Here is a 14,410-nt window from a genome sequence, read left to right as displayed (position 1 = left end):
GAAGGAAGGAAGGAAGGAAGGAAGGAAGGAAGGAAGGAAGGAAGGAAGGAAGGAAGGTTGGTTCCCTATCTTATCTAACCACCATGGATTAAAACTTGATATCATCAACAACAGAAATAACAGAAAATATACAAACTCAAGGAAATTGAAATCTTACTACTGAATGAAAATTGAACCAAGAAATCAAGGAAATTACAAACTTTTAGAATTGAATGAAAATGAAAACACAATATACCCAAAACTATAGGACACAGCCAAATTAGCCAAAAGATATAGAGGGGATCTACATTAATAAAATTAAAGATGAAAGGGAAATATTACAATAGACACTGAGAAAATCCAGCAAATCATAAGGATATATTTTAACAAACATAATGTACAGAAAGCTACAGCCAGTGTTACCATAAACAGAGAGAAACTCTTAAAACATTTCCACTAAAATTGGAAACAAAAAAAGGCTGTCCACTCTCTCTGTACCAATTCAATATAGTATTTGAAGTCTTAGGTAGTAGACAATTGAGGGAGATCAAGGGAATAGAAATAGGAAAGGAAGGAGTCAATACATTCTTACTTGGAGATACAGTTTTATAAATAATAGACCTCAAAGACTCCACTAGGAAACTTCTACATCTGATAAACACTGTTAGCAAAGTAGTAGGATACAGAATTAACATACAGAAATCAGTAGCTTTCCTATTCACAAATGGCAGACAGACTGAAAAGAAAGCAGAGAAACTGTACCTTTCACAATAGTACCTTTCACAGTAGCGTCAGCCAAACAAATGAAAGACTTGTATAATAAAAACTTTTCAAGACACTGAAGAAATTGAAGAAGACACCAGAAGGTAGAAAGATGTCATCTGCTCATGGATCAGTAATATTAATGTGAAAATGACCATTCTACTAAAATAATAGACAATTTCAATGCAATCCTCTTCAAAATTCCAACACAATTCTTCATAGAAATATTTTTTAAAAGATCTTCACTATAATATGGAAACATAAAAAACCCAGGACAGGCTCAAACAATCTTAACTAATGAAAAAAATGTTGATGGTATCACCATCCTAGATTTCAACTTCTATTATAGAACTGTAGTAATTTTTTAAAAATCAACATGTATTGGCTTAAAAACAGACATACCAATCAATGAAATAAAATTAAAGACATAATTCCATGCACTTAATAGATACTTGATTTTTTTTTTTTTTACAAAGAAGGCAGAAATACATACTGAAGAAAAGACAACATATTTAACATATGGTGCTCGTGAAACTGGATGGCTTTATGCAGAAGAATAAAAATAGATCCATATGTGTCTAACCCTGCACAAAATTCAGCTCCAAATGCATTAAAGACCTTGACATAAGATCAGATACCCTGAATCTGATAGACAAGAAAGTGGGTAATGGACTTGAACTCATTGACACAGAAAAGGACTTTCTGAACAGTGATACTGGACACTGATAATGTAGGCATTAAAACTAACAATTAATAAATGTGAGCCTATGAATCTGAAAAGCTTCTTTATGGCAAAGGATGCCATTATTCAAGCAAAATAACCATCTAAGGAATGGGGGTGGTGAAATCTTTACAAGTTATACATCTGATAGAAGGTCAATATCTAGAATATTCAAAGAACCACAAAAAAAAAAAAAAAAAAAGACTGAACATCAAGAAAACTGAATATCTCAGTTTTAAAATGGAGAACAGAACTAATCAGAGAATTCTCAAAAAATAAAAGGCAAATGGCTTAGAAACACTTAAAGAAATATTCAAAATTCTTAGCCATCAGAGAAAGGCAAATTAAAACTACTTTTGTGAGTTCATCTTACCCCTGTCTGAACAACCAAGATCAAACAAATGGCAGCTCATGCTGGTAAGGATGTGTGTGAGGAAAAGTAATGCTTACTCACTGCTGATAGGAGTGCATACTGGGTTAGCCACTGTAAAAATCAGTATAGAGCTCTCTTGAAAGCTGAGAATTATTCTACCTCACGATCCAGCTATACCTTCAGTAGGCATATAGCCAAAGAACTCTGCATCTTGCTACAGAGATACTTAATCAACCATGAGCATTGCTGCTCTATTTCCAATTGGCAGAGATTAGAAACATCCTAGATGTCCATCGACTGATGAATCAATAATGAAACCATGTTAAATTTACACAATAGAATAATATTCAGCTGTTGAGAAAAATAAAATTATTAAGTTGGCAGGTAAGTGGGTGGAGCTAGAAACAGTCATCCTGAATGAAGTAACCTGGACAAAAAGATAGCATGTTACCTCTTACACGTGGCTATTAGCTTGTAATATATGCTACCATCTGAATACCACAGAGGTTAGGTACCTAGTAAAGGATGGTGGAAGAGCAGGGATGAGGGGATCTCTTAAAAAGGGGCAGTAGAATGTAGTATTATGGAGAGATACAAGGGAAATTAGAATAAGAGGATTAACTGAAGAGGGGGATAGGAGAAAGGAAGAGATGGGGAGGGACAACTAAAACTAAAGGCCCTTTGAAAAGCCATATGGAAACCTACCACTGTAGAAGCTTCCTAAAATATATTCACATATGAAAAGAGTTTAAATGGAGCCATCATATTACAGGGACAACAATGCCAAAACTAGATGCCTTATGCCAAGTAATGGGTTACATCTTGTTGGCTAAAGGGATCCATGGGCTTCCTCTGACATCACAGACTATTGCAAAGGCTGTTGGCTGCTCTTCACATTATTGATAAGACCATGTTGCTGAGGAGTCTTACAAGCATGGAAAAATCCACCTCGTACCCAGCTAGAGGCTTTATTTCTGCTGACTCATGTTCATGGTAGTGGAAGATACTCTGCAGCTACCAGAGGAGAAAAGTAATCAATGTCATTGAGCTACAAACCCTGCAACCTACAATGCCCTGCCGGCAAGATATACAGGTGCAATAGTGACACAAATATTATGGAAGTAGCTAACCACTTTTTTTAAACTGGATTTAAGGCCCACTACATGAGTAGGAACCCATATTGGACACTACTAAAGTAGCTAAGAACCTGAAACTAGTTAGGCCTAGGGGAAAACATAATACTCTGTTCTGCTAAAGGTAAATAGGAATAAAATGACTCTTTATGTCATACTGCTGTATCCATAGATGAGTGCCTCACTCAACCCTCATCAGAGAAGCTTCTTCTTGCAATAGACTTCCTGTAACTCCAGCTCCAGGGATTTTGGAACCCTTTTCTGGCCTCCACTGTCTGGGTATCTGTAACGTGTAGACATACTGCTACATACATACATACATGTAATTAAAAGTAATAAATCTTAACAATAAATAAAACCTGGTAAAGAAGACATTTATACAGCCCTTAGTTTTGACATGAAACATTGAACCAGGACAGACGAAATAAGTAGCATTCTTGACTTGCTTTGATCTGACAAGGCTATTTGTGAGGATGTGTCTTGGAGTTCTATGCTTCTCTGTTTGGCAGAGTTCTTAGTGAGTCTGCAGACCGACAGTGAGTAGTCGGTGAGCCTCCTTTATCTCTCTCCTTTGCAGCCTTGCGGAGTTTTGCCTGGCACACTTGCTGCTGAAGAGGAACCCTACCATGTTCTTCCAGCACTTCATTGAGTGTATATTCTACCTCAACAGCTATGACAAGCATGGGCAGTATAACAAGTTCTCCCAATCAGAGAGGTGAGTGGGGGCGGGGGTGCCGAGCACATCTGTGTGTCTCAGTGTGAGCTTCAGTAAGTCTCCAGATGTACTGGACACTCACTGATGTCTGTTTCAGTGGTCATGAGTGTTCTTGGCACAATGACAAAAGAAAATTCAGTAATAATGATACACTGCTAAGGGTAGTGCCTGTAATGACACTGGAACCTTATCAGTGTCCTTGTCACACAGCATTGGGGCTGCTATATTGAATCTTTGTCATCTTTACCCACACAATGCAATAGTATTGTCTGCTCTGCCACAGAGGGAAGCAGCTGTTTTTGCTAAAGGGAAAGACAAACAAGGAGAAGCGAATGAAGATCTACAAGTTTCTTCTTGAGCACTTCACAGATGAGCAGCGATTCAACCTCACTTCAAAAATCTGCCTCAGTATTCTGGGTATGTCTGGTGTATTTCTGTTAAATGTATTCTTAAATGCTGTGTTGATGACAGCACAGCAGGTCTGTATAGAAGACATGACTTTTTGGTCCTTCTTGGCATCAGTTATGTCTCCTAGGACTACTAACCTGAACCCCATCACAACCCAGACTTGCTCTAGTTCTGTGAATTCCCTCTCCCTACTGGGCTTAGGGTTTCTCAGAGGCTGTCCCATGTTCTCTCAGCATGCTTCACTGATGGTATTCTACCCCTGGACATGGAAGCCAGCGAGTTGCTCTCAGATACCTTTGACATCCTCAGCTCAAAGGAGATCAAGCTGTTGGCAATGAGAGCTCAGGCGTGCAGGGACCTCCTGGAGGAAGATGACATGGCTCTGGCAAATGTGGTCATGCAGGAAGCCCAGATGAAGATCATCTCACAGGTACTGGAGTCCTGGAACTTTTCTTACCAGTGGCTTTATTGTGCTCATTTACTGGTCGCAATTCTTAAGTCTCTGCCTGTAGCTACAGCTTCTCCTGTGAGCCTGAATGTGTGTCTACTTGACTGCCTGGGTGTGCCATGATGTCTCACATTTGCTGTCATTTCTCCTTACTTGGTTTCCATTGCAGGAAATGGAACAATTGTATACCAAAGGTATATGCACTCGAAAGTTCCTTTTAGATAGTTTGTACTACAGCCGAGGGTAAAACAGGAGTCTGGCATGCCAAGAATGTTTGGGTTGACCAAGGATGTCAAGTTAGGAATTCAGAAAGCCCAGTTGCCACAGCCCTCAGCCCTCGGTGGCTCCCTGGGCTTCTGTCCAGCTTGGATGTCTGGCTTATATTTTCCTTCTGATCCCAACAAAATGGATTTTGATTACATCCCAATTTTCCAGAAGGTCTTGTCTGTTTTTCTTGTGTGCCTGTCTCTTTTGCCTTTCCGGTGTTTGTCTCTTTAATCCTATGCCATTCCTGTCAGCACCCTTTCTGTCTGGTTTTTCTCTGGCTGGACAAGTACCACTCTGCTGCCAGAAAAGTCTTTCTTAAACACAATTATTCTCTGCAAAATATACTTAAAATTGCTGTTGAGGTAGCAAGGAACTTCTGGGGCGGTGGGTTGTAGACAATCTGTGGTATCGAACGCTGAGTACTTTGTGAATGCTTATGGAACTTTTCCAGTAAAATTTGTAACGGTGGGGGTGGAAAGAGAGCTCAGCAGTTAAGAGCACTTGTTCAGTTCCCTGCACCCATGTGGTAACTCACAATGGCTTTAACTTGTGTTCCAGGGAATCCAATGCACTTCTGGTCTCTGCAGGCTCTGGTATGCATGTGGTACACATACATGGTTAGGCACATATATAAGTGCTTTTTTTAAAAAAAAAAAAAAAATCAGTAAAATGTATCAGATGTTTTATAATTTTAAGCTATCTGGGTGGTATTCTGTCTCCTTCTACATAAAATCCAGATTCTCAAAGATGCAGAAAACTGTCTGCCCTTATCTCATGTCTTCCCTTTCTCCATTGGTACTGGTTCTTCTGTCCAAGTCAGCGGTTCTCAACTTTTCTAACACTGGGACCCTTTACTACAGTGTCTCATGCTGTGGTGACCCCTAATCATAAAACTACTTTGTTGCTATTTCATAACTATAATTCTGCTACTGTTATGAATCGTAATTATTTATGTATATATGCTATGCAAGATATCTGACATGTGAGACCACTGCTCTAAACGCTCACTCCACACAAACTGCCCTTGGCCCATCCTAATCCCCATGCATCTAAAGCATCATCACAAAGAGTCCTGCAGTGTACATTCTTGTCTGTTTTTGTCTTTCCTGGGTATCCTTCCTCTTTATCAGTTCTCTAGCCTCATGCAAATCTCCTGATGTTTATCACAACACACACTGGTTTGGAAGCAGCATGAGGACAGAAATCCTTACTGTCATTTCTGTGACTTCAGAGGTTACCTGTGTCCAGGACAGAGAATGCACTGGACAACACTAGTTGACAGCAAATGTTAGGCCACATTTAAAGACAGTGGCTAGTGTGTTATTAGCTTATGTATTTCTTCACTTGTTATCTTGTTTCGGGACTCTGACCCATATAAGCAAGAAACACTGTTAGCTTCCAATGAAAAGAAAGAACATTTCAGTTTCAGAAAGAGAAATGTTATATAAGTAGGATAATATAATGAATTATTTTTAATTATAAGGATACTGCACAAGATCTTGGTTATTGATTATTATGTGATTATTTAAATCATATACAATTTGTTTGCTTGTTTTTATAAAAGGTCTTACCATGTGTCTTAGGTTGGCCTCAAACTCTTGAGTTCCTCGGCCTCCTGAGTGCCAAGACTGTAAGGCTCGGGTCACCACACCAGTCTATAACACTTTTTAAAAAAGTGTACAGAGTTACGTATAAAAAGTCACACAGACACACGGACACAAACTGGCACTCTTAATGCTTACCCAGCCATAGATCATTGTCTTTTTACACACAAGGTTATGTCTCTTTAGTAGTCAGTGTGAACAGATTATCTTTCAAAAGCAAGAATGCAGGGTGGAGCCAGAAGTTCCTTCAGATCCTCAGATCAGAATTTTTTGTTAAGTTCCTCAACATACTTCTTTCTCCTTTCTCCCATTCAGAACCTGTAAATGGTGTTAGTATGCATTCTGCTGTACCAGCCTCCATGTGCTTTACAGTCTGATGATTAAGCCATATGTACAATATCCTAGTCCAATGGTAGACAGGCTTCTGTAGCTGCTAGGTTTACTATACTTAAAGAAGTGGATCAAGGAAGGTTATTCTTCAGATGTGTGTGCATCTAAAGCATGCTTTTTTGTGTATGTTCCTGCAGGTTCAAAAGAGGAATTTCATAGAGAATATTATTCCAATCATCATCTCCCTTAAGACTATGCTGGAGAAAAATAAGATCCCTGCTTTGCGGGAACTCATGAACTACCTCAGGGTAAATGCGGAACTTTTCCTGTGGGGTTTTCCTCCCAAGCCTGACTGCCCCAAGTTCATTGGTTAGTCTAGACAGTGGGTGAGAAGAACTCAGAATGCTAGGAAACCTAGTCTATGCAGACATGTCCCTATCAGGCTGGCCTGTGACTGCTGAGGACTTTGAGGTACTGAAGTGTGTGGCCAGAGCTGCCACTGAAGTTGCTCCATCTGTTATTTTTCTTGGGTAGATGAGCTTTTAAAGCATACATTCATGTTTTGAACTATATACCCTTGAGAATAAGTTCCAATCTAAAGAGTTTCTCAACTAAAGCAGAGGACAAGACATTATCATAGCCCATCGTATAAGGATGATGTGGAAATTGGTCTTCACATATAATGTTAGGTGTTTCTTTGTAGGCAGGAAGTCACGGCCCTATGGCAGTGTCACGAACACAAGAATAGGATGTTGTCTTGAGGCAGCTCCTGATGTCTGTAAAACAGGGGCCTGTGAAAAGCTGCCCCAGCAAAGCCAGGATGTGTATACTTACAGTATGGATCTAAGCAAGGCCTCAGGCCTCTGACAAAAAGCATTCAGAAAGAAATGGCTCGTTTTCCCCTTTAATTGTCAGCTATTTCTTTGTTCACATTTGTTTTTCTTCATAAAAAGAAAACAAAAAAACAAACAAAAACCTTTGGGGCTGGCAGGATGGCTCAGCAGATAAAGGTGCTCACTGCCAGATTCAGTCCCAGAACCCACATGGTAGAAGGGGAAAATCAACACCAGTTAGTTCCTATGACCTAAAATGTTTCTTGAAAAATTGGGTAACCACTTAAAGAGCTATAGCAAAATTACCCTGCATACAAATTATCAAATAGTTTTGCATCCTAGGGAAGCTTTGGTGGGAGAGATGAGCCCACTTTATGGAGAACATGAGAATTTGCTTGTGGTTGTTGTGACATACATCCCTCCGTCCTGGGTACCCATGGAGAAAGTTGCTGTGGACATGAGTAGCTTCTAGGCTGCACCACCTCTGGGACCTTTCCAGGGACCTTTCTGGGCTAGAACATGGTGGCTAGGTGGGAAGCTTCCCAAGAGACCACAGCTGTTAACCAAAACTAACAGTCATGGTCACCTGCTTATGAGGTCAGTGTTTTCTCAGAAAATGTCATCATGCTAGTTGGTGTAATGGAGGTACTGACAGTTTATTGTCATTAAGATAAGGCTTGACATATGACTTGAGCTGGTCTGGAAATCACAACCCTCCAGTTTCCCCTGCCCTGGTGCTGGACTTGCAGGTGTGCGCTACACCAGTAAGACCTCACTTTTTATGGAAAAGGCACTAAAGGATACTTCTGGGTCTTTTTCAGGAGGTGATGCAGGATTACCGAGATGAAATCAAAGATTTCTTCGCAGTTGACAAACAGCTGGCAGCTGAACTTGAGTATGACATGAAGAAGTACAATGAGCAGCTAGCCCAGGAACAAGCACTGACAGAACATGCCGATGTGCTCAAAATGGCTGAAGGTGGTGACAGAGCACAGGCCGTGCAGGTAGATGACTGACACACCAGTAGCTCAGGGGCTTCTTTTCTCCAGGCCCCATCAGGTAACCTGGCCTGGAAAATTGTGATACTCATTGGATCGTGTGTGTGAGTTCCCAGTAGGTACACTGGCAGAGCACAGCACATGCGACCTTTACTTTCTGTAGCCACTCCTCCTCCATCTTTCCATGTCTTGTGCATTATTTCTGCCCTGTAGAGCTTATTGTCTGTGAGGGCATTTCTGAGTGCAGCTGATGGCTCTCATTCTTCTGGCTGAGGAGCCCAAGTAGATAAACTATATTAAAAAATGAGACAGATACACCTACCAAACATCCCTGTGTGGCAGTTTGCCAATGGTTCCATCTTAAAGAGAAAAGTGTAGTTGTCCTTGTCCAGGGTGCTATGTTTTAAAGTAGATTGCCTATGCACTGAGGATATTCTTGTTCACTCCTGTGATAGGTTGCTCCTGACTTACAAGCTGTCCCTACTGTTGCCGGCCAAGAAAATGCTAACATGTCTCCAGCCAAGAGTTTGCCTTCGGCACCTGGGTCCAGCTTCACACCAGTTTTGCGTCCTACATCCGAAAATGGGCCTCTGAAGATGATGCCCAATGCCAGGTAGGGAGTCCATTGAGGCAGCAGCAGCCTGAATTGTAGTATTCTCATATTCCCAGAGAATATGAGATCTCCATTCCCACCAGGCCAGAACTGTCTCAGCAATATGTTTGTACTGACCCCTCACACCACATGCCTCCCTGAGAGACTAGGAAGAGGGTGCTTGAACAGAAGTGGGTAGGAACTGACCCCTCTATGGTAGTCTGTACTAGAGTCAGTGTCTGGCATCTTGTCTTTGTAGGTCCATGTCCCTGAGTACCATCGCAATCCTGAAGTCAGTCAAGAAGGCTGTAGAGTCGAAGAGCAGGACTCATAATCGCAGCTTAAGAGTGTTGCCTTTCAGTGTAGACAGCCCAGAAAAACCCTGCAGCCATGGTAAGCCTTAAGTTTGGCACCAGATATATTCATGTGCAGTCTAAAAGTGAGTATATGTCTCGTTTCTTTTTAAATGTTTTCTAGTGTCCTTAAATAGCGTTAATTGTAGATTTAGGTTTAAGGCTGAGAAAATAAATTTCCTGTGCTAAGGGATTTGAGGAATGGTGTGTTAAAAAAAAGACACTGCTATCCTCACATACACATATTTTATGATTGTGATCTTTGTGTGTTGCTTTATAACTTGTTTCATTCACATACCTGTAAGATACACAGGGAAAATGCTTCCAGAAGATTTTCAGAACTCTGGTCCCAGTGGCTTCATAGCATTTCATCTTAAACTAGAAGTGCTGACACCTTTATTACTACCCTATTCTTGAAACTACTGATACTTTTCAGGGTTTTTTTTAATATAAGTGACAAAGTAAAACATCATTATAAGTACATGTGAAATTATTTCCAGTGGCAAAGGCCAAAATATTTAAAAACCTTAAGCTAGGTTTGGTGTTCTAACCAGTAAACCAGCACGTGGGAGGATAAAGCAGGAGGACTGCTATTACTTTCTGGCCAGCCTGGGCTACAGAGTGAGACCTTGTCTCCAAAATAGTAACAATAATAAAAAAAAATTAAACATATATAAAGATAGTATGGCTTTACGTTCCACATCTTTGAATGGGTGTAGACACTGTCCTGGAGCTTTAATGTTTACTTTCATTGCTTTCTTAATTTCTGTGACCTGTTTGTCTGTCACTTGAAACATTGGGAATTTTAATTTTTCACATGGAGTGTGTATTTTTTTTTTTCCTGTATGATGTTGCTTTGGGCTTTTCCACTGATAAGGTTTTCTGTTTTATCCTAGCATCTTCCTTAAGCCTGGAGCAAGAGGCTGATAGAGCTGTCAAATCTGTAACTAATCGGGCAATAAGCACCCCAGAGGGTAAGTAACTGATTGGAACAGGCTAGTTTTTCCAGTTCTTTCCTACAGTTGCCATAGTTACATGGTGGCAAACCGTTCGTTGTAAATAGTCCTTCTATTTGACTGCTGCAGCTCTTGCATTACTCTCTAGACTGTATGTTTCATAGTGATTGCCAGCACTTGATGGAGAATGTATTGAATATGGAGCTCTCATCCCCGTGTTGTGCATGCATTAACTCGGACTTTATATGACCACTGTGAACTGAGGAGCCAGCTAGGTCATAGCCCGAAAGTGACATTATGGAGGTAGCCCTCCGCTGCTAGTCTGCTTTACCCTAGGCAGTGCTCAGTTTGGCCACACTATATTTGGCACTACATTTATCTTGTGTGCTCTGGAGTTGTGCCCTGCTGGCACACCAAGACTGCAGGTTCAGGGATGTGTTGAAGGTCATTCTCCAGCTCTGCAAAGAGCCTATGTGTCTCCTCACTTCCCTAATGCTCTAAGTTGGAACAGTGAGCTCCTATTTTCCCACACCTAATGAAAACTCTTATTTTGAGAGAATGATTATTCAGTAGAGGACCCTTATCTTTGGCACCAGAAGTGATTACACTTTCAAATATCTTTGGCTTTAGAATATTTGCATCTATTTAATGGTATATCTTTGGAATGGGGCCCAAGTTTAAACACAAAATTCACTTATGTCTCATGTATAACCCCAAATGAGTATCCTGGAGTAATTTTATACAGTACATGTAGTGTGCCTGTTTTAACTGTCACCATTGTGTGAGATCAGGTGTAGAATTTTCCTCTTTGACTTGATGTTGCACTGAAAATAATTCAGATTTTAGGTCATTTTGGATGTCTGCTTTTTAAGATTGGGGTTGTTCAGCCTGTACCACTGCTGTCTGACAAGCATACTCTGGTTTCTGAGTGCTTAGCTCAAGTGTGTCCTCCTTCCCTGTCCCAGCTGTGCCTGCTAGTGTGCCTGGGTCAAGTCTTTATTGGCTGAGTCTTCATCCAGAATGCCCTTTTCCTTGCTTCTTCATGCAAAGTAGAGAGGCACCAGACCTCTCAGCACAGCATCCCACACTTCAGGTTTCATTCTTTCTATCCTTGCTGATTGTTGAAAGCTGTTTTACTCCTGTCTTCCTGAGGCCAGCCACAAAGTGCCTGGATAGATGTCCCGGAGACCTTTTCAAAAACACCAGACTGCGCCCTCTGCACCTCTAGGTACGCCTCTCAGTTTGTGACTGTGAGATGAGAACAGAGCTTCCATTCTGTGCAGCAGTGATGAGATCCGCATGCCTTCAGCCCATGCGCTTAACCAGCCTACCTCCTGGATTCTGGTTACTTGCCATCCTGCTAACCTATGGTGCTTTGGTGCCTTACAATATTTAAGAGGCTATCGCTAATTATCATGCCGGACCCCCTTTTAAGGGAGATTACGAATGAACAGAAATCCCACCCCATGTTTTTTTTTAGATAACTGGATCATGGCAGGTTTTGACAGTAAGACATTAATTTTGGCTTGTTGGGTACCAGCAGGTATGACGTTAGATATGTAAAATTGTCCTCCTCTTTCACAGAAGTTTTTATGTTGAGTGTTCTGGCTCGGGGGAACACTCGGCTTCTATTTTGGCAGTTAGGTACCGTGTGCTGTAGAAGCACACATACCTCATTTCAGCTTTGTGTACCCACGAGTCCCTGATCTCAGTCTTCAGTTGGTTTCCTGGCAGCATGTGTTGCTTAGCAGTAAAATCTGCCAGGGTGCGCTAACGCTGCTTTAATTTGCATGTATGGACTCAGCTTTGATAGAAAATCAAACTTGGGTGTTACTGGGTCAGAATACTACTTGTGCTTTCTCTGGCTACTGATGCAGTTTCTGCCCATCTATATTTTGAACCAAGAAGGAATGCTGTACATCAGAGTCCCTGCTCTCTCCTTCCTGGGAAAGCGTTCAGAGCATGCAGTGAACCTCTTTCACCATGACTTCAGCTACCCAACACATTTCTTGTTGGTAACCATCCATTCTGATGAGGCTGATATCTGATCTCATTTCAGTTTTGCTTTGCATTTCCCTGGTGGCTGAGGACTTTTTTTTTTTTCAATGTATTTATTGACCATATATACTTGGAGAACTTGTTCGATTAATGTTCCCATTTATCCACTGGACTTTGTGTGTTGGTATTTGTTTAAACTCATGTGCTGTGGGTGTTAACTTCATCAGAGGAATAACTGACAAAAAGTTTGTCCCATTTCTGTCTCTTCACTGTTGTCTCCTTTGCTGTGTGGAACTTTCTGTTTTCATACAAACCATTTCTTGGGTCTTGCTGAAACCCTATTCAGAAAACCATTGCCCAGGATTGTGTCTTGAAATCTCCCTACTCCCAGTGTTTCCTATAGCAGGTTCAAAGTCTTACATTGAGAACTTTGATCCATTTCCAGAGCATTTTTGCCAAGAGTGAGGACTACGTTTTCCTATACTGCAGGTTGAGCCTGTTGCCCTTGTGCCCCTTACTTGTTGAAGAGGGTGGGTTTTCTCCTTCATTTTAAGGCACCTTTGTTGACAATGATTGGCTTTAGCTGTACAGATTGGTGTTTGGGTCCTCCACTCCACTGAGCTGCTACAGCCCTGCTACTGCTCCAGGTCTAGGTAGTGTAATTTGAAGTCAGGAACTGCTGATACTCCAGCATTCCTCTCTGCTTGATTGCTTTGGCAATTTGGAGGTCTTTTGTACTTCCATATGAATTTTAGACTCTGTTTGTTTGTTTGTTTGTTTGTTTGTTTGTTTCTGTAGATATCAGTGGAATTTTGATAAAGAGTCAATGAATCTATATTTATACTGGTCATCCATAAACATGGGAAGCCCTGTCTTTTTGGTTGTGAGTCTAGCCTTAATGGCAGAGCCAGCCATCTCTTTATCCCATAGGAAGTCCTTATAGTGTTTTATTTTGTTGTTGTTGTTTTCCTTCAGTATATAGTCATTGTAGAGGTGCCCCCTAGCCCATTATTCCCAGTTTTTGGTTTTGACTAATGTAAATGAAATTATTTTCCGGACTTCTCATTCTGCCTTTGATTCTGAGCAGAGAGCACTGGAGCTGTGAGAACCACCCAGGATGCTCATAGGCTTCCAGGTGGGAGAGTCTGTGGGTGGGGGAGGGTAAGATTCCTCCAACAGTGCAGGTAGAGCTTCCAGGGACAGAAACAAGCAGCTCTTTGCTGGTGGATGGTAGCAGCAAAAGATGGGATTGTCTGCCAAAGTACTAACAGCTTGAGTGGCTCAGTGGCACAGCACTGTGGTGGGTGTGCGCATATTCCCATCCATGAAGGTACGCTGTGTACTCCTCATGAGATGGTAGAAGGAAGAAAATGTGAGCTGTGGAGCAAACCTCACACGTCATAGGGTACAGCCTGTGGACCCAGGATCTGCTCCCACATGGAGCTTTTAACAGTTTAGGACAAGCTGGCAGTCTCTGGGGTGGGGCACATAGAGGTGACAGAGCATTTAAATATGCACACAGGTGTGGCAGGCTAAGGCCTGCTGAAGAAGGGTCATCCACATGCCCAGTGGACACCAGTGGATTATCCGTTTGTGAAGTTTCTGAGCTTATAAAGGTGGCGTGGGGCTAGCTCAAAACTGGTAGGTTTTAGGTTCTCCTTGATAGACAGAGCCCCATCAAGAGACACTAACTTTACCTGATTCTAACACTAACTGTAGCATGACTCCAGTGACATAAGGGATTCCAGCTAATAAAATATTTGCTTGGCATTTACATTGTACCAGATACTGTGTTAAAACACTTTATTTACATCTTGTATAAACTGACCATGAATTGCCTGAATTTATGCTGGTGAAAAGAGCCAGAACACAATCCTGGTTACTGTGGTGTGTTTCTAAGTGTGGGCTAGAGGCTGGGGAGGCCTCCAAGGTCAGGAACA

The 14,410-nt window shown here is 41.4% G+C and overlaps 1 protein-coding gene across 1 annotated transcript in view; it reads left to right on the top strand.

Annotated features, from left to right (window-relative positions):
• Ncapd3 (non-SMC condensin II complex subunit D3) overlaps positions 1-14,410 on the top strand; it is a 68,796-nt gene that overhangs the window by 52,361 nt on the left and 2,025 nt on the right. The window contains exons 26-33 of the mRNA XM_055601401.1: positions 3,546-3,683; positions 3,967-4,100; positions 4,325-4,521; positions 6,938-7,048; positions 8,395-8,577; positions 9,027-9,184; positions 9,423-9,556; positions 10,413-10,490. Of these exons, the coding sequence (XP_055457376.1) occupies positions 3,546-3,683; positions 3,967-4,100; positions 4,325-4,521; positions 6,938-7,048; positions 8,395-8,577; positions 9,027-9,184; positions 9,423-9,556; positions 10,413-10,490 (1,133 nt within the window). The remainder of the gene's footprint in view (positions 1-3,545; positions 3,684-3,966; positions 4,101-4,324; positions 4,522-6,937; positions 7,049-8,394; positions 8,578-9,026; positions 9,185-9,422; positions 9,557-10,412; positions 10,491-14,410) is intronic.

Source organism: Psammomys obesus, unplaced genomic scaffold (assembly GCF_907164565.1).
Source record: "Psammomys obesus unplaced genomic scaffold, mPsaObe1.curated_primary_1811, whole genome shotgun sequence".
In the NCBI taxonomy this organism is placed as follows: Eukaryota; Metazoa; Chordata; class Mammalia; order Rodentia; family Muridae; genus Psammomys; species Psammomys obesus.
This window is presented reverse-complemented; position numbering and strand designations above follow the sequence as displayed.